Here is a 22,346-nt window from a genome sequence, read left to right on the forward strand (position 1 = left end):
CGCCGCACTTCCCCCGGACTTCCGTCCCTACCCGTCACCGCGCGGCGGAGGCGCTGCCCGCGCAGGCCATCTCCTCCGCCCGGGGGCGCCGGGCCGCGCCTCGCCTCCGCCCGCGCCGCGTCGTACCGGCGCCGGGGATCCGGGAACCTCGCCGGCGGGGGCGGGACATCGCGAGACTGGCTCGGGCCGCGTCCGCGCTCGGCCGCCGGAAGCGGAAGTCAAGTGGCGGCCGGGCCCTGGTAGCTTAGGGAGCGGAGGGGCGCGGGCCGAGGTGGGCGTCCGCGCGTCTGCGGCGAGCCGAGCGGCCGGCGGGGCGCCCCGGGTCCGTGCTGGCCCAGGTCCGGCCGCGAGCGACCCGCAGTTGGCCTGGCGTCCGGTGCGTCGGGGGAGACCGCGTCTGCCGCAGCCAGGCCCCGGCGTGTCGGGAGGGCCGAGTAGCATCTCCGCCTGTCCTCCGGGTTCGTCTGCAGGGGCGGCGAAGCCCGTCCTGGGTGGTCACGTCCAAGGCCGGTCGCCTGCAGCCGGAGCTCCGTGCGGCCTTACCGGCGGCGGAGAGCGGGTGCCGAGTACAGACCCGAAGGGCGGGCCCTCCTCATCCGCAGGGAAGTGCACCCCGAGTCGGGTGGCCGCTCACGCCTTAACTCCAAGCCCAGAGCGCAGGTCTCCGGGCATCTTCCAGCTCTGCTCTGGCACTTTGAGCCCCAGTTCCCTCATCATGAGCGTGGGGAGCCTGTAGAGCTTTTAATCCCACCCCTTCGTTGACTGTGGCGCTCTGGTCCCCCTCCTACCTTCCGAGAGTTTCCTTCAAGGGAGTCGTGGTCTTTTTCTTTCCACAGATCGAAACAACCTGAATATTAAACAGTCCAGCTGCCTCAAATCCCTGGTGTAAGTAAAGCTTGGATCGGGTTCATTCTATTTAAATTTCATTCTCATAAGTAATGATATTTGTGGGAGGAGGTCTGGGAGGGCTTAGTACATTGCTTTGCCTTATGAATTCTGCCATCTGGCTAGGTACGGGTCGTCTTCCAATTTCTGTGATTCTTACAGAAATCCAAGCACAGTTTTAATTAGCTGAATTTTTTTTTTCAAATCGTATCTTGGATTTGAGAATTTGGTGCCAGTCTGCCAATTCCAAACACTTTGTGTGGTATTTAATAAGACACACTCTAAGAGAGCGGTAGCCAGAAAGCTAAAATGCCGTCATTTTGCTTCTTGCCTCCAAACCGTAATCTTAGCTTAATTTTGTTAGGATGAAGGTTGAATTACAAATGTGACTCAGTGTTTGCCTGTGTTTTGAGGGATTTGGAGAATCACAAAGATGCCATCTTCCACTATGACATCTCTTTGCCAAAAACGTGTTTAAGTAATATAGGAAGAAAAATAATTTTAGGGTTTCAGATAAGAGGGACAGTTTTAAAGCATAATGTGACATAGGCCCCAAATCATAAAACATGTTTGAGGAGTCTTGAGGCAAGGCACAAAAAGATGGGGTTTGCATTAGGAGAGGTGGGGGATGGGACGTTGGGAAGGGGGCCCCTGGGGGTGCTGCTAGGGATGGCTTCCAGGCCTCCAGTGAAGACCGAAACCAGTGAACTCTCTGTCCCCTGGCCTCTCAAGGATTAGGCCCTCTGCTGCCTAAGCCAGGTTTCCTAGACGTAGAGGGCTGTGAATGTGGGTGAAGAAATATCACTTGAGTGAATCCATAATTGGCCTGGAAAGCCCAGCAGATACAGATTTCAGTTTTTATAGCCATTAGATAGCTTCTATAGTTATTTTTCATTTGTCATAGAGGCTGGCCTATGAATACATCAGGTGCTATTAGAGAGAAGTTGCTCTCAGACTTCAGTAGTTGTGCTTTCCATTTTCATGTGTCCTGTAATTTGTCTCTTTTTTTATGTGCTCTTTTCTTTTTTCCTGTCAACAACCTTAGATATTTTATACTGGGAAAAATAAGGCAATCTTCCAGTAACCCCTTTGCCTCCCATTTTGTTTTCGAAAAACTGCAGTTTGTTTGCTTTGAATAGTTTTTCATAATTTGACTCCTGCTGACGCTCCGGCTTCATTTCCTGACATTTGATGTTCCCCCCTTTGTATTTACATGTGTCTCGTGTCTCTCCTGCTAGACGGAGAGCTCTCTGGGAGGAAGGTCCGTGACGCACTGTTCATCTTTGTGTCCTAGGCTCCTAGTTAATAAATGGCTGTGTTACAGAAATCAAGAAATACTGAACGTTTAAAATTAATCTTAAGTTTAAAAGTACTCAAGGACTTTTATGAATACCCTAAAAGTGTTCACTTCTTGGTTTCTTGCGTGTTATTATATATTAATAGTTATTTTTTTAAGTTCTAATAGAAACATATTAAAAACTGTACAGAATTTCAGAATGACTGACGCTTCTGAAGCTGTTCCAAATTTTGAAGAGATGTTTGCCAATAGATTCACAGAGGACGACAAAGACTACCAGGAATACCTGAAACGCCCTCCTGAGGCCCCTCCAATTGTCGAGGAGTGGAACAGCAGAGCTGGTGGGAACCAAAGAAATAGAGGCAGTCGGTACGCATTCCCTCAGAGTACACGCACACGGCTCCTCCCGGGAAGGACAGCTCTCACCGCTGCCCATAGGCCACTGAGGGCAGGGACTGGGTTTTTTTCAGGTTCATATACCTAGTACCTAGTAACTGGCTGCAGAGAGTGGCTAATACTTGTTTTAGTATTTAGTTAGCATATTTTTTTCCTTGCTATTCAATTTGTGTGTTTTAATGTTTTTTTTAAAATGTTCTTTCTGTGGACTAATATTTTCTTTGCAAATATACTTTAGATCTAGATCCTTCTGCAAAATTTTGTTTTAAATTCCATTAAGAAGGTATTTTTTCATTCATTTTATTACTTTAGAAAGTTTATACAATGGGAAGTAATTCTATTCCACAATTCAAAATAGATAAAAGGAATAAATTACCATACTGCTTTTATACAAGTAAATAGATTGCAGTTTGATTCAGAACTACCCTGTTGTTTCAGGTTTGGCATTGTAGGCCATGTGTTTCTTTGCAAACTGTATCCAGTACAATAATGGAAGAATGATACAAATCTTAGGAAGATTTGGAATACCTTGTGCTATGCCATTCTGTAAAGAAAAATGTTTTTTTTTGCTCTCTTGTTCACTTGGTACTAGATTGAAAAATAAAATGCACTGGGATAGATTTGTGTGTTTTTCTGAAAAACAAATATAAAAATCTTTATGTTTTGTTGTTGTAGGTTGCAAGACAACAGACAGTTTAGAGGGAGGGACAGCAGACGGGGGTGGCCGAGTGACAATCGGTCCAATCAGTGGCATGGACGATCCTGGGGTAACAACTACCCGCAGCACAGACAAGAACCTTATTACCCCCACCAGTATGGACACTATGGTTACAACCAACGGCCTCCCTATGGTTACTACTAAGAGGAATGTCAGCAACTTTTAGTAAAACCATTTGCTCTGTTAAACAACAAAAGTTTGTGTGTATCATACCTGATTTCCGACTGGATTATTAATTTTTTCGAATTTGAGGTTTTGTTTTTTTTTTATTTAGATCTTATTAGGGAGATGTGATGGTTGCTGGGAATAAATAGTCCCCTAAAAGGTAGATTGTATTACTTCTACCTCAGATTCTCCTTCGTTTCATACTTAATAGTACTTTGGACTTGGTATATCTTATTAAAAATAAAAATCTTAAAATAAGAAAATGCTTGCTTTTACTTTGTAAGATAAGGTGCCCACACACTCAAATGTGGTTGTTGCTGAAATTTTACAAGTGCACTAATGAATCACAACGTACGGTACGGGTGAGCAGCAGCTAGAAGGTGAGACAGCTGTGGCCTGTGTCCTCTGGCTTTTGTCCTTAGTGCCTGTGGACTGTGCAGTTACGTAGTCTAGGTGTGAGCCTGCCCCAGTCCTCTGGGCCTCTCCCTAGAGGGCTGTCAAGGACAAAGCCACAACTGAGGAGGGGATCGTTTCGGTGTTCTGCTGTAGTACTAGGTGGGTTTGGGCACAGTCATTTTGTACCAACCCTAAGGCTTTTTGCTTAAACGTCTGAAATTCACCTATTATACAAAAGTTTGACTCTATAATGTCCCTCTTTCAATCATACGGGAGTAATGCTGTGTTTTGACTCTACTTACTCTGGTATTTAATGTGGGTTGACTTACGTTATACTCTAAATGTGGGCCTTTGCTGTTTCTCTTCTGTAGATAGTGATGCTGTAACTTCTGTTAAGAGTAATCATATTTCAAATCATTTTAATGATCATTATAATGATTTTATTTAAATAAAATACTTAAAGGATTAAGTGGTTTCTCATGTTTTGGTCATTAATGTGGGGAGGTGAGCTTTTTGGTTTCTTACTACTATGCGTTATATTGAGAAAGGTTTATTTGGCTTAAGAGGACAGAGGAATTAAAAGGCAGCTTCCTAAACCTGCCGTCTGCTGCCGTCTCTCAGGCCTCCGGCGCTGGGCCCTTGAGGCTGACTTCTCTGTGCTCCGGATCCAACTCCCCTCCACTCCCCGCATCCTGAAGAGCCCTTCTCTCAGCAACTGTTTGACTAGAAAGGAATCTAACAAACCAGCCATTCACACTCAGGCATTCAAATTCTAAGAGACAAGGGTTTTCTCTCTACATCTGACTGTATCAGTAACCAACAAGCCAGCACTCTTATGTAAAGGATAGGTCTGGGTACTACAGATATTTAGCCTAGAGTTAAGAATGGCCTGACTGCATCCCAAGATCTTTTCTGAAAGCTGGTGGGCTACTGAAAGTATCTGTCAGCTGGTAACAGCACAGGCACTGACCTGTGCGGACAGCAGCTGAGCACAGCGTTAGAACGGGATCCCGGAGGCCCCCTGCTGAGCCAGCCATGACACGCTAGGGAGACCCGGGGTCCTCTGGGCAGGGCTGGATGGAGAGATGCATCTCAAAGCCCAGAAGAAAGGCTATTTTCCAACAGTATTTACATATTTTAACCCTGATACATTAGGGCACATACAGCCTGAGGATCAGCCCTGCTTGAAAATATGGTAAGAGTCCTTTTAACATGAGTGAGTTCTGCCCTGTGCCCCAGTAATCCACGTGGTGGTGGTTTTTCTTTTTTAAATAGCAGTCACCATCAAACTGCCCTGTATACTTAAAACCAGGAAGAAATAAAAGACATGGTTTCTGCTTCAGGTGGAAGTGACACAAAATAACAGCAAAAAAACTTAAGGATAAATTAAGAGTAGAAGGAAGAATTTAAAGTGTCAAATAGGATTAATCTCAAGTAGACAGTCTGTTTAATAGCATATAGCTTTAAGCATAAGGAGTCGTGACTTGTAGTCCCGTCCTTAGAAGGTATGTGGCCTTGAGAAAAGTCACTTAAAACTCCAAGCATTTTTGCTCACCTGTAAAAAGGGCAATGCCCACCCTGCCACTCTTAGTTCCCATAAAAGGAAATGACCAGACCTGCTGGAGCTTGAGAACAGAAGCTAGAGCCTGTGGCCATGAAACCCCTAATGGCATAAACATTTGTTGAGTCAATGGGAAGAAGGTATTTGGTAAATTGTAAAGTACAGTGTTGATATAAAAGACACAGAATAACTGATAGAAAATGACGTAGGGCAGGAGACTTACCGAGCATTAAAGACTTGTGACCGTTTATGTAAATTAATACATGAATTAGCAAGGAAAAATTAAATATTTAATATGGAATAAAGTTTATGTAAAAGTCGAGATAAAATTAGTAGCATTTGCTGGTTTAGAAACTGGCACTGACTTTTAACTCCCTGAAAAATCTCCAGCCTCTTTCTCTGAATTAGGTAAATAAAGCTGCTCTAACTGCTAAAGGCCAGAGCCTTCTCACTTTTGTGTATGTTTTTCTCATTTTGAGATTTCCTTCACCATATATTTTGGGTCTCTACAAATAATAATATAAAAAGTGAAACAATACAAGTATGAATAATCTGCACCCATCCAGTGGTTATGGCCTGTGTGTATGCCTCTCTCTCACCAGGCCCACACAAAAATGTATCCATTTGATAGGTATTTTTCCTTAAAGTGTGCTTGTATTATATATATATAAATACACACACGTCTTTGTTCATGCAACCAACAGATGTCACTCCAGGCCAGCAGCTATGATTTTAGTAATACAATATTCTGTAGTACGGGTTTGCTGCTGATCATCCCCCCCCAAGGTAGACCTCAGGTGGCTTCCCCTTGGCCTCTGCTGACAGCCTCACACTGCTTTTGTCCACACATCCCAGGGTACTTTTATTTTTGTGTGTTCTGCGAGATGTTCTCAAAAGTAGAACTGTTGGGTCAAAAGACACGTTTTGAATGTTAATAAGTGCTGCACCATTTTTCTAAACCACCGGAGCAATGCACATTCCCATTAGCAACATGAGGATGCCCGTATGTCTCCCCCTCCTTCCCTGTAACTTCAGCTTTTCGTCCAGATGGCTCAGGCTTTTTGTTTTGAAATTAGAGAACTTTTCTAGGCTGTGTCTCACTTGGGACACTGCACCTTTTATTCCTTAAACTCTTTTTTTCTTCAGTATTTTCTCGATTGTATCTTTAAGTCTGTTCTGTTGTAGGGCCCCCTTCTTCAGGACCCCAGTTACGGATGTGTTAGTTTTCCTTTGTCCGATTTCTCTCTTTTTGCTCACCTTTTTCTAGCCTGCCCTCCAAATCTGTGCCATGCGTTCGGCCTCTTTTCTGTAGTGCTGCTTCCAACATGGCCTGTTTTTGTGATGCTTTTATTTTTAAACGTGATCAGCCACATGGCAGGGGCTCAGCAGTCACACGAGGCTGGCAGCACGGTTCTGGGAGACTGAGGGCTTGCGGTTCTGCTGGCTTCACTCGCCCCCTCCTCCACAATATGGCCCGTGTGTACCCCTGGGGAAACTAAGGCTCTGGAACAATTCAAAAGACACTATGATAGTAAAACCATGTCATGAATGAGACACGTTTCATGCCGAAGTGACCACGGAGTCTGTAATCTGTGCTGCTAAGTTTGGGGATTTTCCCCGTCCTCACTCTTATAATCAAGGCACACAGCTAGGATCACAAAATGCTGAAACCTTAGCGATTGAATTATAAGGACGGTGTGCAGAAAGCCTGTGAGTGCAGAGTGGTTGGTTCTGCTGAGCCTCGGGGAGGTCCTGTGCCCTGGAGCATCAGTGCTCAGGGCGTCTCAGCAGAGGAGCTGGTAAGGCAAAATGGGTGCATCCCTACGGCAGAAACGGGGACCCAGTGGGGGTCAGAGCCCCTGGCCTGACCCCTACTTGCTCTGGCTCTGATCTCAAGCTCTCTAAAAAGCGTTCAAATGGTGGCTGGCTTCTTGAAGAGATTTCCCGAGACAGAAGGTGCTCACTAGAGACCCCACGACACAGTCTATCTGGCAGGTGGGCTCCCCACTCAAATTACTAAGTTGATATCTTGTTTAGAAATCAGTTCCTTGCCACGTAAGTGTTCAGCCTAATTCCATCGTCAAAAGCACTGACTCAGAGGGATTTCTGAAAGCTGCGGAATTTGGGGAGCCCACCAGGACCGTGCTGAGTGCACGGAGGGCCGGCCGCCCAGGACTCCCCAGGGCCCAGCGGGCACCACACTCTGGCCTGAGCTAAACGTCAGAAACAAGGGCTGAGCCTGAGGAATGGCTCCGAGACGACCGGCAGGAAGGACCGGGGTGTGTGGTGCTGGCGGACAGGCACTCCGGAGGGGCCTTCCTGGTGGTACTGCCCACTTCCACAGGACTGAGGCCGTTCCTCTTCAAATCACGTGTGGCTTTCTGCGGGCACGTACGGTGCCACCTCTCGGATGTGCACCAAAGACCCAGCTTCTTCAATTTAAAGTCTCTAGTCACATACGTTAAAAAAATGTGAAGTGCAGGCCATGGTGGGTTCTAAAATTTATATTTTGCATGAAGTACTTACTCAAATTCTTAGACTCTGTAAGAGGGAGGATGCTGATAGCTCACAGCCCAGGGAAGAACTGCCTCCTGAAGTTTGGGAATGTTTATCTGCCTGGAACTTTAAACACAGCCACGGTGCTGCCACACCCGCTGGTTCTCCCGCCTCAGCCGGCACAGGAGTCAGGAGTCCGGGCTTGTTCCCGCCTCCACGGTGGGAGCGCGAGGCCTGCCTTCCGCCGTTCCGTCAGTGTACACTCCGAGCCCGGCAGCGTCTGCGGAGGACTAGTAAGTTACCCATACATCATTTTTGCAGGAGCAATGATCATGTACTCAGGTAGGAGTAGTAAATGACAGATGCAGCGGTAGAATGTCACCGCGATGCTATTCACCAGTTGGATAGCATCTTTCAGACCTTCAGGGCCTGCCTCAAAGACGTGCCCTCAGGACAGCACGGGACAAGGAATGCCGGGTCACCAGGTCACTCCATAGCCTGTGTAGCTGGTGTTCACTTAAAATTAATGGAGGTGGGCAGGGCCAGGGGTTAGAGATCTTGTTTCCTTGGGCCTAGGTCACTGGGCCTGCTGCAGTATTCTCGGGGGAGGACCCCGCTGAGGCAAGGTGCCCAGGCTTTAGCTGGGATTGTCACTGTGGGGAAGGGCCCTGCATGGGACTGCTAAGGTGACCCCGTTTGCTGAGGAGGAAAGGGAAGCCATGTTCTAACAATGATGCACAGAAACATGCCTCGAGAGCACACACTGGCGCGGTGCCGAGAAGAGCAGGGCAAGTCCTTAAGCCAAGACCGTGTGCACCAGGAGCACCAGGCACGCGCGGAGGCAGCGCGGCTAACGGCTTAGAGGAGAGGGCAGCCGAGTGCAACCCACGCTCTGCTTTGTTTCCTGCGACCTCACTTTTCTTATCCTTGATTCCTATTGACAGAGTAGGAGCTGTGCTAGATGAATGGTTCCCAGCTCTTTTACCGTTAGTAATTTTCATCATTGATCCTTCCAATGGGTTTGTATTTTTAAAGATTTTTGTCCATCAGTACGTTTTCTCCTGTACTTAGACAAAGCACACAGCTGCCAGTCACCTCTTCTGATGAGCAAAGGTAGTCAAGTTCTTTCCCTCCCCAAATCACGATGATCTGCGCTATTTAAAAACAAGAGATTATTCACTTTGGATACTTTAATAGAGCAGATACGACTTCTGATAGGCTTTCACACATACCAAAAACAGCTTCCACATCCTTTCTTCTTTGAAGGGTCTTTGGAGATTCAAGAACCACCAGATCGGATGACTACAGTTACCATATGAGGAGGAAGAAAATCCAGTGACTTCTCAAAAAAGGTAACTTTAAATTACAATCCTCATTATTCTTACTCAGAAAATGTTCACTAGTTTTTAAAAGACACAGAAAACACTTTTTTTGCATTTAAATAAGCATTTCAAAATACTTTCTAAGACCACAAAGCAGTGTGACAGGTTTCCCTGTAACACGTGAACTGGATCCGAGGGCAATCCCCAGAATTCCAGAGTGTTGTGGAAATACCAACATTTTAACACACAATCAGGATCAACTGCATGTGACTAGGAGTCAAGGGAACTGGGTTCTAGTTGCCATCTTGCACGGAATGAACCTGAAAAAGTTTCTCAACTTCTGGATATCAGAAACCCCATCTCAAAATTAAAGGGGCTGAATCAGGTCTTGCCGAGTATCCTTTCCAGCTCTGTTTTTTCTGCAATGCGCTGAAATCAGAGCAACATGTTCCAAGCAGTTTGGGGTCAGGGATTTTAGAACCTATATTCAATGTATCATACTTGAAAAACTTGTACTTCTTGTTGGACTCCTGTTATTTTTTTTTATTAAAGTATCAGTAATATACAATCTTATGAAGGTTTCACATGAGCAACATTGTGGTTTCAATATTCACCCATGTTATCAAGTCCGCCCCCCTCCCACTGCAGTCACTGTCCGTCAGCGTAGTGAGATGCTACAGAGTCACTACTTGTCTTCGTCGGAGTCCTGTTCTTATTCCAAAAAAATTTTTCCCCATGTTCTTCTGTGCATTTAAATATATTTTCCTGTTTAACAACCTCTTCATCATCAGCAACAAAAAGTTTCTCGAGGATGTATTTTTCATTTCTGGCTTTTATTATTTTTCGACTTGCTTTTTTAATTTCTCCAAGACTTCTTCTGGAGTTGTGGAGGCCAAAAGCTTCACCACTTTTTCCCGAGACTTTCCACCCTGGAGCAAAGGGGAAACGTCAGGGTGACCGTGAACTCTCTAACACTGCCACAGGCAGCGGACCTCCGCGGTGTCTGCCACAGCTGTGTCCTCAGGTGGCCTGCAGCGTTCCTGACAGCTTAGCTACAACTTTACTCTCTTTTTTTTTTTTCTGGTCTAATCAAAAGCTCTTTTAGATTCCACCTTACTACAAATTTTTACAACTCTCCAGGGTTTTTACCTTCACATATCAATTTCTGAATAAAGTGAAAATTATATCCCAGTGCTGTAATTCCATGGCCACTCAAGACAAGCATACACAGGATGTGTTTTGGGAAAAATGTGGGCAGGGATTTACCTAGGCGGGTAGGAGTTGCACAAGTAGAAGAGTGGCAAATGTCAGAGCATGTGCACAGGCAGAAAACCAAACGACCCGCCACAAGTGGGGGGTGTTGAGGCCAGTGGCCTGACCACACGGAGTTTTCGGTGCAGCCTATTAATCAGAGAGTCTAATGCCAGCTGGACCGTGGACAGGAGCTACAGAGTGTAGCATGGAAAACAAACAAGAGCTTTAAGAAATGTAAGCATGGTTGGGTCTTACTCCTGCAAATTCTACCCCAGTAAACCTAAGGTGGTGCTCGGGAGCCCTTGTCTTAGGAGTGCCCCCGGGGAGATTCCGAAGCCCATCCCTAGAGCAAACTCGTGGCTTTCATGGCTTGGCACGAGCCTCCTCCCTCCTGCTGCGCTCATCCAAGTGAACAAGGACTATGCGGGGGTCAGAAACACTTAATGGAGACGACAAACAAGGGAGCCGCTTCAGATTTTTTAGAATGGTGATGACTTGAAGGAAGAGACAAGCAAGATTAATCTAACAGAGCAGAAGAAACTGCTGAAAATGGTGGCAACTAAGGACTATAAATAGCACGTAAAATGTGAATGAGGACGAGCAGCAGGCATGAAGAAGTCTAAACAGCAAGAATCCAGACTTCAGTGACTGAATGAATATGAGTAAAAACCAACTAATTTTTTAGTTATCTGGAAAAAAAAATCAGTATTTAAAAAATAATGACTAATGTGTCATGATCAAAGCTGTTTAAGGAAGAGAGGACCAAGCCTACCTTATCCAAAACCACGTCACTCTTCCTGAGCACCAGGACCTTGGAGAGATACCGGCAGAGCTCGGCGTTAGCTTCTCCTTCAGACGGAGGGGCCGCGATAGCCACGCTTACAGCTTCCGCGGTCAGGTCTGCAACGAAAAGTGTGGACTTTATCCTTAAGGAGTTTCTTCACTAAGTGAGGCTATCGTGTTGTAGAGTCTGCATTTGCCTGACACATAGCAGCTTTTCAACTAATAACTTCTGGATAAAGATTTCTTAATGTGCCGCTGTGACTAATCCTATCTTTAAACTAATCACAGTTAAGGGAACATAAACATCACAGGCATGCCTCCAGCACTACAGAGAAGAAAACTGATTATCTACCCCATTCTGCTGGCAAAGCGGAGCCTATGGAGTCCTGGGAGATGTCCTGAGTTTAGGCAGGTGGCGACTGCTCCTGCTCGGACAGGAGAGCCCCCACCAGCGGGGTCTGGCCCCAGCGAGGGCGCCAGGGAACAGTGAATGAGGCAGCTCACCAGCCTCTATGCGGGGCTTCAGGGGTCTGTCGTCAGGAAAACGAGAGCGCTGGGCTAGTCAGATCTTACGCGAGATGCTTCTTTAGTCTTTTTAAAGGTAGTATTTAATAAACGTTCACTTATATACACTAAGGGCACACATTTTTTAAGGACTTTGCAAATACTAATTTGTTAAGAAGATAACTAATACCATTATCATCTCCATTTTACAAGCGAGGAAACTGGAATCAAGATGTGCCCAAGGTCACATGGCCAGAAAGTGATGTTGTGATTAAAAAATAAACCTGAGCTCATGCTTTGAAGACAGGGACAAGGGACACTGCATTTGAAGAGTGGTCCTACCTGCCCCATCTATACAGCCTCTATGAAGAGCAACCTGCTGGTTGTCCTTCGCTGTTATTTCTGAGAGAGGTTTACTCACAGCAGTTTGCAAGTGAGCTTGAGCTGGTGCTACATCTGGGCTGGGGTTACTCGGGCATTTCCACACTCACTTATACCTTATCTGTGTACACACCTGGCCACAGAACCCACAAGAATGAAGTGGCAAAACCCTCCTCCTATCCTGTCACTGATTCTGATCCTAAGGAGTTTTCCACACTGTATTATCTGAAATTCGGGTGTGTCTTATATAATAGATGGAAAAGGGCTGGTAGGGACTGTGCCTTACTTCCTGGTACATAAAATACCTGTGTGCCTTATAACTGATGGTTCGAACATTTGTTCAACATGGCATCTCAACAAGCGTGTACAGCAACTACTTAGAAAATGCTGGCCAGGGAGGACACAGCCACCAACCAGCCAAGCTAACATGGCTGTTGGCACAAAGCAGGCCTAGCACCCCAACTCTGAGGTCTTGCTTTCATATATTTTTAAAAATTGGAATACAGAACTTAGAGATGAAAAAGGCCTTCAAGATAATTCATATCAATGGTTTTCAAACTCTTTTTCCACTCAGAATCCCCCCAGGAATCCTAAAATCTAAAGCGAATGTGAACACCGTTACTTGGGAGCCCCGTCCGCTGGCCTTCCCCTGCCCGTGGCAGATTCCTGGGGCGCCTTTTCCATATAAGCATCTACAATATTTTAAATACCATACATTCACTCTCAAACACTGCATTTACACTTCTACGTTAGAATTTAGAATTGTTAACTGGAGACACCCCTAACTGCTGATGTGAAAAATATACTTGACTGTATAGGATAAACTCTCAGCTACCCTGGGCCAAGAGAGGATGGAGGGCAACTATTCCTGCATGACTCCCAGCCCGGCGCCCAGACGTACCTGTTACAGCATTTTGTTTGGAACCAGGTTTGGCATGGATGGCAATGGTGACACAACCTTTAGGATCAACTGCCACAGGCCCTACGGGAGGAAGAGGGCGCTCTGGACCCCCGCTCCGGCGTTTGCCCTAAAACGACACCCGTAAGCACACTAACAACTTGCCCGGTTACACGTTTCCCCGCCCCCCCCCCACTCCGTCACCCTTAACCGAGACAGGCTTGCGCGGCCGACCAGCTGTGTCGGGGACTTCCGGCCACCAAGACTCGCGTTCCAACATCCTTCGTGGCTCCAGAGCCTCCGTGGAGCGCCCACCAACCCCACAGCGCTGCCCCCCGCCTCGGAGGGCCTGCCCGGCTCCCACGCCTGGGCTCTGCGCCGCCCGGCCTCAGGGGCAGACACCACCTACTGGCCGGCCGTGCGCCCCGCGCAGCACCAGCTGGTGCGAGGCCCGCTGGGGCCGGCAGCGCGCGCGCAACGGGGGCAACGGCACAGGGGCCGTCCTGGGACCTCCACGCACCCCCACTCAGCACGAGGCAGGGAGCGGGCCCCCGAGGACCCCGGGCCGCGCCGGGGACAAGGCCAGACACCGCGCAGGCGGCTACGGCACCGGCGGCCCGCCCAGGGTCCTCGCCGAGCGCGGCCCCCAGGCGCCGCTCCACCCGCCCGCGCCCTCGGCGAGCAGCCCCGCGGCCCACCCGCGGCCACGCGACTTGCCACTGGCCTTGTCGGTCGCACCAGCCTTCCTGGGCATCTCGGCGCCCCACACCCGCCCGAGCGCCGCCTGCCCGCGGCCGAGCCGCAGCATCGCCCAGCGAGGGGCGCGGGGGCCGCCGGCGCCGGAAGGGCCGTCTGCGCCTGCGCACGCGGCGGACGGTGGTGGCCCCGACCCGCGCCTCCTCTCCGGCGAGGGCGCCGCCTTCCGGGCGGCGGGAGCAAGACGCCTTGTTGCTCAGGACCTGCACCTGCCTCTCGGTCCGGGAAAGCCGCCAGGAGGCAGAGGTGGGGAGCCGGGCGCCGCCCCTGTCACGACCTAAACACACAGCAGGTGGGAAGCTTGTGCCGCCCTGGCCCTCTGTCCCTCTTGGGAAGAAGGGACGGCAGTGAGAGGCCAGGAGGGCATCAGGTCAGGTGTCTTCTCGCTCCTGCCGCCAACGTTGGGTGCAGACGGAGCCCCGCTGGTGGGCGGAGAGCCTCATGTTGCCTTAGCCCTGGGTACATCCCCGCTGTGCGTGCAGCACCCGCCTTGTGCCAGACGCTGAGGATCTCACAGTGTTAAAAGGAGGGGAAATAGATTCTGATGTGTGATGTTTCAAAGAGGAAACTGAAGTTGGCAGAGGCAAGGTCATGGGTCATGCAAGGGTTTGTTTGAAGCAAGGGCCTGGCGCAGTCCAATCCGCTGGGGAAAGATCCCTGGTTGCCGCGTGGCCAGTACAGGAATACAGGCAGAGACTTTCCGTTAAATGGAAGTGGCAGTGGGAATGGAGACCTGAGAGCCGATCATTTCAAGGACATTCTGCACCGCAACCATAGCTTGGGGCGTGACTGGACGTGGGAGTGAGCAAGGAGAACGCACAGCTGGGGCTGCCTGCGGTGAGCTGTTCCGTTTGGGATATGCCTGCAGGACAGACATGTAGGTAGAAATATTAAGGGGGTAACCCAGTGTCTGTGACTGAAGCTTGAGAGATCTGGGCTGGGGACAGACCCTGGGGTCCCCTGAAAATAAATAGATGGGAACTGAAGCCGTGGAAGTGGAAGAGAGAGAGGCTCAGAGGGCGGCCGGCACCAGGGCCCAGGACAGAACCCCAAGGGAAGGGGAAGGGAAGCCACGGACGCCGGCCGGATGCAGTACGCGGCGGGCGAAGGGCACTCCGGGAGGGGGCAGCCAGCAGCGAGGAGCGCCACGAGGCATGAACAATGGAACCAAGTGGTGCCGGCTCCCAGTCAGGCCATGGCAGCGGACAGGAAATGGACGGAGGAGGTTTAGCAGATAATTCAGCTTCACCGAGGAGTAACTGCCAGCTGGAGGGGCACGTGACCTCAAGACTCTTCCTTTTTTTAAACTGGGTGATTTAACCACATTTAAAGTTGGTAGGAATATGGCAGGGGAGGAGGTTACAAAAGGAGGAGGTGGTGGGGCTTGGGCGCCAGTGCAGACTGACCTGCCTGCAGGAAGCCGTAGCCAGACACCCCTTCCGTCCCAAGTAAAGGGGAAGCTTGGGTGCACACGCAGGTGTGTCTACAGGTTTGGTGGGAGGAGCTGGAGGCTCATCAGCTACAGGAAGGTGGGTGTTGAAGGCCTGAAGAGAGTGGAACGGATTTAAACACTTGTGAACGGCCAAGAGCTGACTACGAGCTGAGCTTGGGGACATAAAATTACCATGGCCCCGATCTGTGCAGTCACACCTTTCAATACCTGGCCTCAGCAGGCAGGACGCTGAAGGCAGACGGCTGGATTCATCCAGGTGGGCATGAGAGGGTTGGGGGTTGAAGCGGCCAGATGTGACCAAAGATGAAACGGGGGGGAAAAGATCAAAGGTGGAGTCCCACTGGGTGGGGAAGGAAGGGGTCTGACAAACAGGAGAGGCCAAGAGAACGGCAGTCCCTGAGGCTGTGACAGGTGTCGTCGGAGTGGGAGCGAGGTCACGGTCGGTCAGCGTGTCTCACTTACCGCTTCGGAGGCGCATCGTGCCCGTGGGACGGTGGCCTCCGGAGGTCAGGAAGGAGGTGGAAAGCTCGGCTTGGGTGCCTTGTCCACCCGAGGTGGACAGAGGCCACTACTAGGAGGGCTTTTGGTAGCAGCAGGTGATAAACCAAAGCTGCATTTTATTTGACATCAGTTAAGAATTGAGGCACCAAAAGTGAACAGTATTATATAGAATCTGTTTTGGACTAGAGTTTTGACAGTGATGATGGAAACGGAGGGCACTTGTTATGAACTATTAATGGTATCTGGTGGCCGAGGGGGGGAAGACACGCCCAGCCTTTGCCAAGGGGACTCAGTGGGGCAGAGGACCGAGGAGGAAGCTGGTCACCTCATCTGCCCCCCAGTGCCCACAACCGACTTGTTCCTGCCCCGAGCCCCTGCCTTGGAGGAAGAGTGGGCTGCCCAGTGGTGCAGCAAAGAAAGGGGCTCTGATCCAAATGGCATTAAACCCACTATAAATGTTTATACTGGTTCCTGTTTTATCTTTCACTTTTTAGTAACGCTCCATTTAAGAACTCCACCTTGTCCTAGCTTTGCCAAGGGGGGAAATGGGGAAATGGATTTTTAAAGTGCACAAACAAGGCGAGGAGGAAGGAGCTGGGGCTGGGGCTACTGGGGTACCGTCCCCCTTAGGGAAGATGCATACTGTCTGACTCAGCAGTCACTTCCCAGTTTTTGAATCTGGAGGACTTGAACAGGGAAGCAGACAGCAGAAAGTTTGAAGATGAGACAAGAAAGGGAAATGCAAACGCTTTAGGCATATTCCACTTGACACACTGCCTGTTACAACCTAACCCTCTCTGTCCTACAAAGGGTACTACTTATGTGGACCTAAAGGAACGCAATCTCAATTTGTGGGAGATAGTGGAATCATTGCACTTATAAAAAATAGAAAATACTTACATTCTACAGTAAATACAGATTAGCCAAGTGTCTTTTGGGTGTTATTGTAAAATTTGAGAGCAGAACATGCTATTTTGGGACCCAGCAAATGGGAGATAGACTTGGGCTTAAATTCTGCCTCCCACCACTTAATGACCTTTTCAAATAAACATGAATTTCTTTGGCTGTGAAGTGTGCATTATAATAGCCCCCACCTCACTGATGCTATAGAGGCCGGTGAGAACGTGTGCAAAGGGGTCAGCGCGGGGCCCCACACCTCATCGCCCAGGCAGCTTTTACCGACACCGACCAACGGCCACAAGGCCGTCGCGTGACAGCAGAGTGGTGGCCAGAACAGTCTTAGCTCCTCCACCTCCCAGAGGCCGAGGGCACAGACCTGGCCAGGCAGCAGGTGGCAGTACCAGGTACCGCTGCAGGTCCAGTGAACTGCTGCTGCTTTCTTATTTTGGGCTGTTGTTACAGGGTTAAACCTCCATTAACTAGAACTCACACTGTTGTAGATGCAAATGAGAACTTTTAGAAGAAAAAACCAAATGACAATAAATAAATAGGATAAACAAATATTTATTTTTTAATTCCAGGGGATGTCCCATCTCAGTAAACAGCTGTTTTCTTGCACCTTCCAGGTGACCTTCAGTTATAATCACTGCTCAGTGCAACACACCTGAAATGCCTCCCACATCAACCAGCTAATCTAGAGCACACCACACTTTAAAGGTCCAAGTATTTTCTACGGTGGTTACTACAGAGTGTTTGCTGGTTTACCTTTAGTTCACACATTCCAGACACTCCAGTTACCAGGTTTACATCCTTGAGGTCATGTGACCAGACAGGAGAACTTCCCTTCTCAGCACTGTTGAGACCTCCGCTACCAACCCAGCTCACTACCTTCTTGAATATATAAAATGAAATACTACCTTAGATGAAAAATGTTTATCCTAATTAGCATTATTTAGAAAAAAGTCAATTCTTTTTGATCCTTAAAAGAATTGTCATTTTTAACCATCTTCCACAACTACTTGATATACCTTAAACCTAATTACACGTTTTTATAAGATAATCACTTTCAAGGCAAAAAAAACTTTTATATAAAAATTTTACTTTATAGAAAGTGTATAGATGTCACATCTGCCAGATGGACCTCTGAACCACCCTCCATACAGCTGTGCCTGTGACATTTGTGGCATTATGAATAGTAAACATTTTACTTCTTGGGTAGAACTGTGTAGGTGCCACAAAGTTTCCTTTTCAGCAAGAGCGATTCCATTGGACGTCTGTGAAATTTCAGAGTGGCTGTTAGAAACGTGTCTTGCTTCTTGTTGGGAGAGATGATCGCCACGACAGGGAACTGATGTCCGTGTGCCCAGACACCACCAAAGCCGCCACCACCTCAACCTGAGGAATTCTCAGCAGCACCCCCCGCAGCAGTCGGGTAGTGATGCCCTTTAGGGATGAAGAATCCAGTCTTAGGATACACCTTCAGATCCTTTGTTTATATCACATTATTATGAATTTGTAGAAATTCTATTTATAGTTAAAACTGTCTGTGTAACACATTACTATTACAAAATATTCTTTCCTGTAAATGCAACGAAAATTTTTCCGGGCATTTATTAGACACGTTCTAACAATATTCCAAATCTAACAACCAGATACTCCAAAACTCCAAATATAGCACATCAGCTTTCTTAATTTTCTGAAATTAGTTACTTGAGTTGATAGGAATTCTGTAGGAATACTGGCCTATCTCATCTCACGTAACTGCAAAATAGTTCAGCCTCTATGCCCATCTCGTCTAACCTTCAAGAGTTAGAACAAAAACAAAAACAAAAACAAAACCCAGCTATACAAAACAAGTCTTTCAATTATAAAACTGTTGAAAGACCATAAGCCGATATATGAAATTACACAAGATAAAGCTGCAATAGCTGCACTTTTTAAAAACATTTAAACCCAGTTCTCTTTTTCACTAAAGGTACAAGAAAATGGGAAGTCTGTCTTTAAATCATGCAGAGATGTAAATCAGTTTTTTTTTAATCTAATCCAAGAAACTAAAATGTTTCTTATCTTACAATTATTTTCATGACACTCAATTTTTTATGGCCAGTTTTTTATGCCTTTGAGACTAGACTGCATGGTCTATTTGGCCAAGGTATTATAATGCTAAGTTACGTGTAAAATATTATCTCTGGTATCTGCCCGTCTTCTATGGAAGTGCCATTATTATTGCCAGGGGAGCTGAAAAAGAAGAAGGCGGTCTTGCTGGCAGCAGGCGTCTCGTGCACCACCTTCTTCAGTCCTTTTGTGCCATAGTGGGAATCTGGACCCTAATGAGAAAAAAAGGTTCATTAATATTCTCATTTAATAAGCACTCAATTTAATGTGGTGTTTTAATTAGATCAATGATCTATTATATTTCATTATGGTTTTTGTATAAAATGTTGTCAAGTCATTTAATGAACAATGAAGTTTTTGCTATAAAGGTAATGAATGATTAAAAATGCTGACTGTAGAGCTGTTAGAGAACAGTGAAATGATTCTAGGAAAATATATCACTTTCTCTTCTGTCAAACCCTCACTCTCCTACTCAAAGGCCCACTCTTGCGGAAACCACTTCGGGCAGAGCCGAGCGGGAGGCACTTCTCTCAGACCAGTGCACTACTTGCTTTCGCTCTCAGCTTCCTTCCCTCCTTCCCAAGAGGCTTTCCTGTCGGTGACTCTCGGCCTCCCCGGGACACACGCTCTCTGACAGGCAGGAGGAGAGCACGGCCCCCCGTTCACCGCCTGGAGGGGCCTTACTCGGAGCGTCGCGCACGCCGTGTAGCACACGTTGGGCAGGATCTCGACGGGTTCCTTGAACATGACCCTGAATGTGTTGGCGGTCCCGTCACAACTAAACCCAGTATCGTTCTGTCCCAGGGTTTGCTTTTTTTCATATTCAATGATCTGTAATTTTTAAGAGAGAAGTTATATGTAAGTTAAATCAGTGGAAAGAGAGTTTCATAGAAAAGAATGTGATGCCCTCAGCAGTCGCAGAGCAGACTCCTCCGTCTCTGTGCTGTGACTTTTCTCTACTCACCTCCAGCCACCAGACATGGCTGTAAACGTGCTATCGGAAAATGGCTATTCACCCTGCACTGCAGGAAGGGGCAGGAGGGAGGTCAGATCAGTGGGCTTGGCTGCAGGAGGGCGCAGGGTTTCCACAACGTGGGGACTTAGCTACCTGAGGGAAACGAGCTGTACTCCTTGCCAGCCTACACCTCGCTGCTGGGAAATTCCTATAGCATTTCATAGGTCTAAATGGGATTTACTAAAATTAAAATGACCTTGAATGCAGTATTCAGACAGGCATTGAGGGACACCCTCGAGGAGCTTCCAGGCACTTGTGAAGACAGGGACACGGTGACAGTCCAGTCCGGTACCGCCGTTGCGGAGCTATGCTTGAGGAAGCGGCTGCACAGAGGAGTCGGCACTTTGGGAGGCTCCTCAGGGAAGAGTTTCAAGCGCTCAAATCGGTGCTTACCCAGGATTTCAAGAGAAAGGTCTTCATGTGCAGAGGCCAAAGCTCACCAACCTGCCTTTCGGCACACATCAGATCTAACGGTAATGGTATGTGACAGGCCACGGCAGTCTATGCCACGAGAGGCCAGACAGTGGCCACCGTGCAGGGACAGTGACTGGGAAGGATCCTGGGCCTGTAACTCTCTGCTCCTTGATCTGGCTGCTGGTTACATAAGTGTGTTCAGCTTGTGAAAAGTGAGCCACACGTCCCGTTTGTAAACGGGCACTCTTCTGTATATATACCACAGTGCACTAAAGCAGCTTTTAAAAATGGCACAGTGGTGCCCTGGAATAATGTAGTAAGACACGGGATTTGGCGGTGGCTGTCACTTCTCCTGAACTTGTTTTATCTGTCAGCTTTCGACTTGGGAAAAGCCTTGCCTGGCTTTCTTCCCACAGCTGTTGTGAGAATCGGATCACAGAACCACAGCGACGATGAAGTGACGGACCGTGTTCCTGAAGCCTGGGATGCATCATCTCCATCAGCCCCACAAACCTAGGAGTTTGGTCCCCACGTCAGAGAGACGAGGAAACAGGCTGAGAGGCTACGTGATGTCGGGGGGCTCCTCGGAGGTGACAGTGAGACTCAGACCCAGGCAGGTCTGTCCGGAGGGTGCGCGGGACTAGCCGCTGGGGTGAGAAGTCCTATTTCTACTCACTTTACCCAGGGTACTTGTAAGTTATTATCTGATACACTTCTGAGCTATCCCGCAGCGTGTACACAGGCATCTGCTGTCTTCTGGAACGCCCGAGGGGCGCCGAACAAGAGTGGCGTTCCACCATCGAAGAGGCCGGTTTCCTTGGCAGGCCTGCAGCCTATCCAGCCTGCTGTGTGGGTCTGGGGACCCTACTGCACAGGACCTTGGAAATACATACAGTGAAATGGGCAGTGATCGTAAACAATCTTTTATATCCCTCAAAGGTTTGCTGTGGTGTTTCTGCACTTAAAAAACATGGGAACAAAATTTTCTAACCTGCTTTATAGCCTTTCAAACAATTTCAGTGAGTTTTGAACCTATTTGTTAACAATATTAAAATGTACTTCTTCTAATTAGTTTATAAGAGCCACAAGCTGACGTGAGCGGTGTACATTCGCTGCTGGGCTCCAAAATAGCCCTCAGTGGCTGGGGTTGGGCAGTGCGCGTGGTCCCATCAGTGGGGCCAACGCTGCGCTTCTTCGACTGGAATGAGGCATCTTTTTCCGCCATCATCAAACCAGATCTTTGAACTGTTGTACATTTTGAAAATCAGTGACTCTTTTTGATCACAGAGTACACCAAAATTTTTACTATTAAAAATAATAGGGAGGAGGACCCAAGATGGCGGTGGGAGTAGGGCAGTGGAAATCTCCCAAAACCATATATATTTTTGAAAATACAACAAATACAACTATTCCTAAAAGAGAGACCAGTAGATACAGTACAACAGCCAGACTACATCCACACCTGCAAGAACTCAGCACCTCACGGAGGGGGTAAGATACAAGCCGTGGCCCAGTGGGACGCGAGCGCCTCTCACCCCAGCTCCCCAGGGGGAGGAGAGGAGTTGGAGCGGGGAGGGGGGGAGCCCAGGACTGCTAAATACCCAGCCCTAGCCATCCACACCGGAGTGCAGACACACAGTGCATGGGGTGCTGGATACTAGGGAAACGGGACAGTAAAACCTGCGAGTGGGTCCCCGCCGCCGGCACCCCTGGGACAAAGAAAAGCGAGTGCTTTTTGAAAGACTTAAAGGGACAGGGACCCCACAGCTGGACGGAATCATCTCAGCACACTCAGCCTGGTAGGCTGGGAATACTGAGGAATTTACCTAATGAAAACAAGATCCCAGATTTAAAAAGACATATGCACCCCTACATTTCTCACAGTATTATTTACAATAGCCAAGAAATGGGAGCAACCTAAGTGTCCATCAGTAGATGAATGAATAAAGAAGAGGTGGTACATATACACAATGGAGTATTATTCAACCATAAGAAGAAAACAAATCCTACCATTTGCAACAACATGGATGGAGCTAGAGGATATTATGCTCAGTGAAATAAGCCAGGTGAAGAAAGACAAATACCAAATGATTTCACTCATCTGTGGAGTATAAGAACAAAGAAAAAAACTGAAGG

At 48.0% G+C, this 22,346-nt stretch overlaps 3 protein-coding genes across 12 annotated transcripts in view; 1 reads left to right on the top strand and 2 right to left on the bottom strand.

The window, feature by feature from the left end:
* Positions 1-59: 59 nt before the first annotated feature.
* Positions 60-4,326, top strand: RAMAC (RNA guanine-7 methyltransferase activating subunit). 5 transcript variants are annotated; one of them, XM_036931994.2, is made up of 4 exons: positions 60-271; positions 837-885; positions 2,373-2,551; positions 3,254-4,326. In XM_036931994.2, exons 3-4 carry the CDS (start codon positions 2,382-2,384, stop codon positions 3,438-3,440), a joined length of 357 nt encoding a protein of 118 aa, XP_036787889.1. In that variant the 5' UTR covers positions 60-271; positions 837-885; positions 2,373-2,381; the 3' UTR covers positions 3,441-4,326. The 5 variants fall into 5 exon arrangements, with proteins under 5 accessions (XP_036787889.1, XP_036787890.1, XP_036787891.1 ...); XM_036931995.2 differs by having other exon boundaries at positions 201-322; XM_036931996.2 differs by having other exon boundaries at positions 224-338.
* Positions 4,327-7,907: 3,581 nt separating this feature from the next.
* On the bottom strand, positions 7,908-13,932 carry C18H15orf40 (chromosome 18 C15orf40 homolog). Of its 5 annotated transcripts, XM_036931990.2 has the most exons (5): positions 13,781-13,932; positions 13,060-13,186; positions 11,263-11,390; positions 9,147-9,216; positions 7,908-9,063 (listed from the first exon to the last, which is right to left on the bottom strand). In XM_036931990.2, the coding sequence occupies exons 1-5, from the start codon at positions 13,862-13,864 to the stop codon at positions 9,032-9,034; spliced, it is 441 nt and encodes a 146-aa protein (XP_036787885.2). In that variant the 5' UTR covers positions 13,865-13,932; the 3' UTR covers positions 7,908-9,031. The 5 variants fall into 5 exon arrangements, with proteins under 5 accessions (XP_036787885.2, XP_057350807.1, XP_036787886.2 ...); XM_057494824.1 differs by lacking the exon at positions 7,908-9,063 and having other exon boundaries at positions 9,075-9,216; XM_036931991.2 differs by lacking the exons at positions 7,908-9,063; positions 9,147-9,216 and adding an exon at positions 9,765-10,165 and having other exon boundaries at positions 13,781-13,930.
* Positions 13,933-17,212: 3,280 nt separating this feature from the next.
* The window catches only part of BTBD1 (BTB domain containing 1), a 37,782-nt gene continuing 32,648 nt past the window's right edge, over positions 17,213-22,346 (bottom strand). Inside the window, exons 7-9 of one of the 2 annotated variants that reach the window (XM_036931818.2) lie at positions 19,466-19,612; positions 18,839-18,993; positions 17,213-18,109 (exon numbers count right to left, since the gene is read on the bottom strand). In XM_036931818.2, coding sequence (XP_036787713.1) covers positions 18,073-18,109; positions 18,839-18,993; positions 19,466-19,612 — 339 coding nt within the window. In that variant the 3' untranslated portion in view covers positions 17,213-18,072. Of the gene's footprint in view, positions 18,994-19,465; positions 19,613-22,346 lie in introns of both variants that reach the window. The other variant, XM_036931819.2, reaches the window with a different exon arrangement.

Source organism: Manis pentadactyla, chromosome 18, assembly GCF_030020395.1.
Source record: "Manis pentadactyla isolate mManPen7 chromosome 18, mManPen7.hap1, whole genome shotgun sequence".
In the NCBI taxonomy this organism is placed as follows: Eukaryota; Metazoa; Chordata; class Mammalia; order Pholidota; family Manidae; genus Manis; species Manis pentadactyla.

Excerpts from the sequence above, each read along its gene's own strand:
- RAMAC (XM_036931994.2), top strand. The coding sequence starts at position 2,382 with ATGACTGACGCTTCTGAAGCTGTTCCAAATTTTGAAGAGATGTTTGCC. Across the intron at positions 2,552-3,253 it reads CAAAGAAATAGAGGCAGTCG|GTTGCAAGACAACAGACAGT; the intron begins GTACGCATTCCC and ends TTGTTGTTGTAG.
- C18H15orf40 (XM_036931989.2), bottom strand. The coding sequence starts at position 13,864 with ATGCTGCGGCTCGGCCGCGGGCAGGCGGCGCTCGGGCGGGTGTGGGGC. Across the intron at positions 13,187-13,780 it reads AGGCTGGTGCGACCGACAAG|GGCAAACGCCGGAGCGGGGG; the intron begins GCCAGTGGCAAG and ends GTGTCGTTTTAG. Across the intron at positions 11,013-11,262 it reads GTGACGTGGTTTTGGATAAG|ATTAATCTTGCTTGTCTCTT; the intron begins GTAGGCTTGGTC and ends CTGCTCTGTTAG.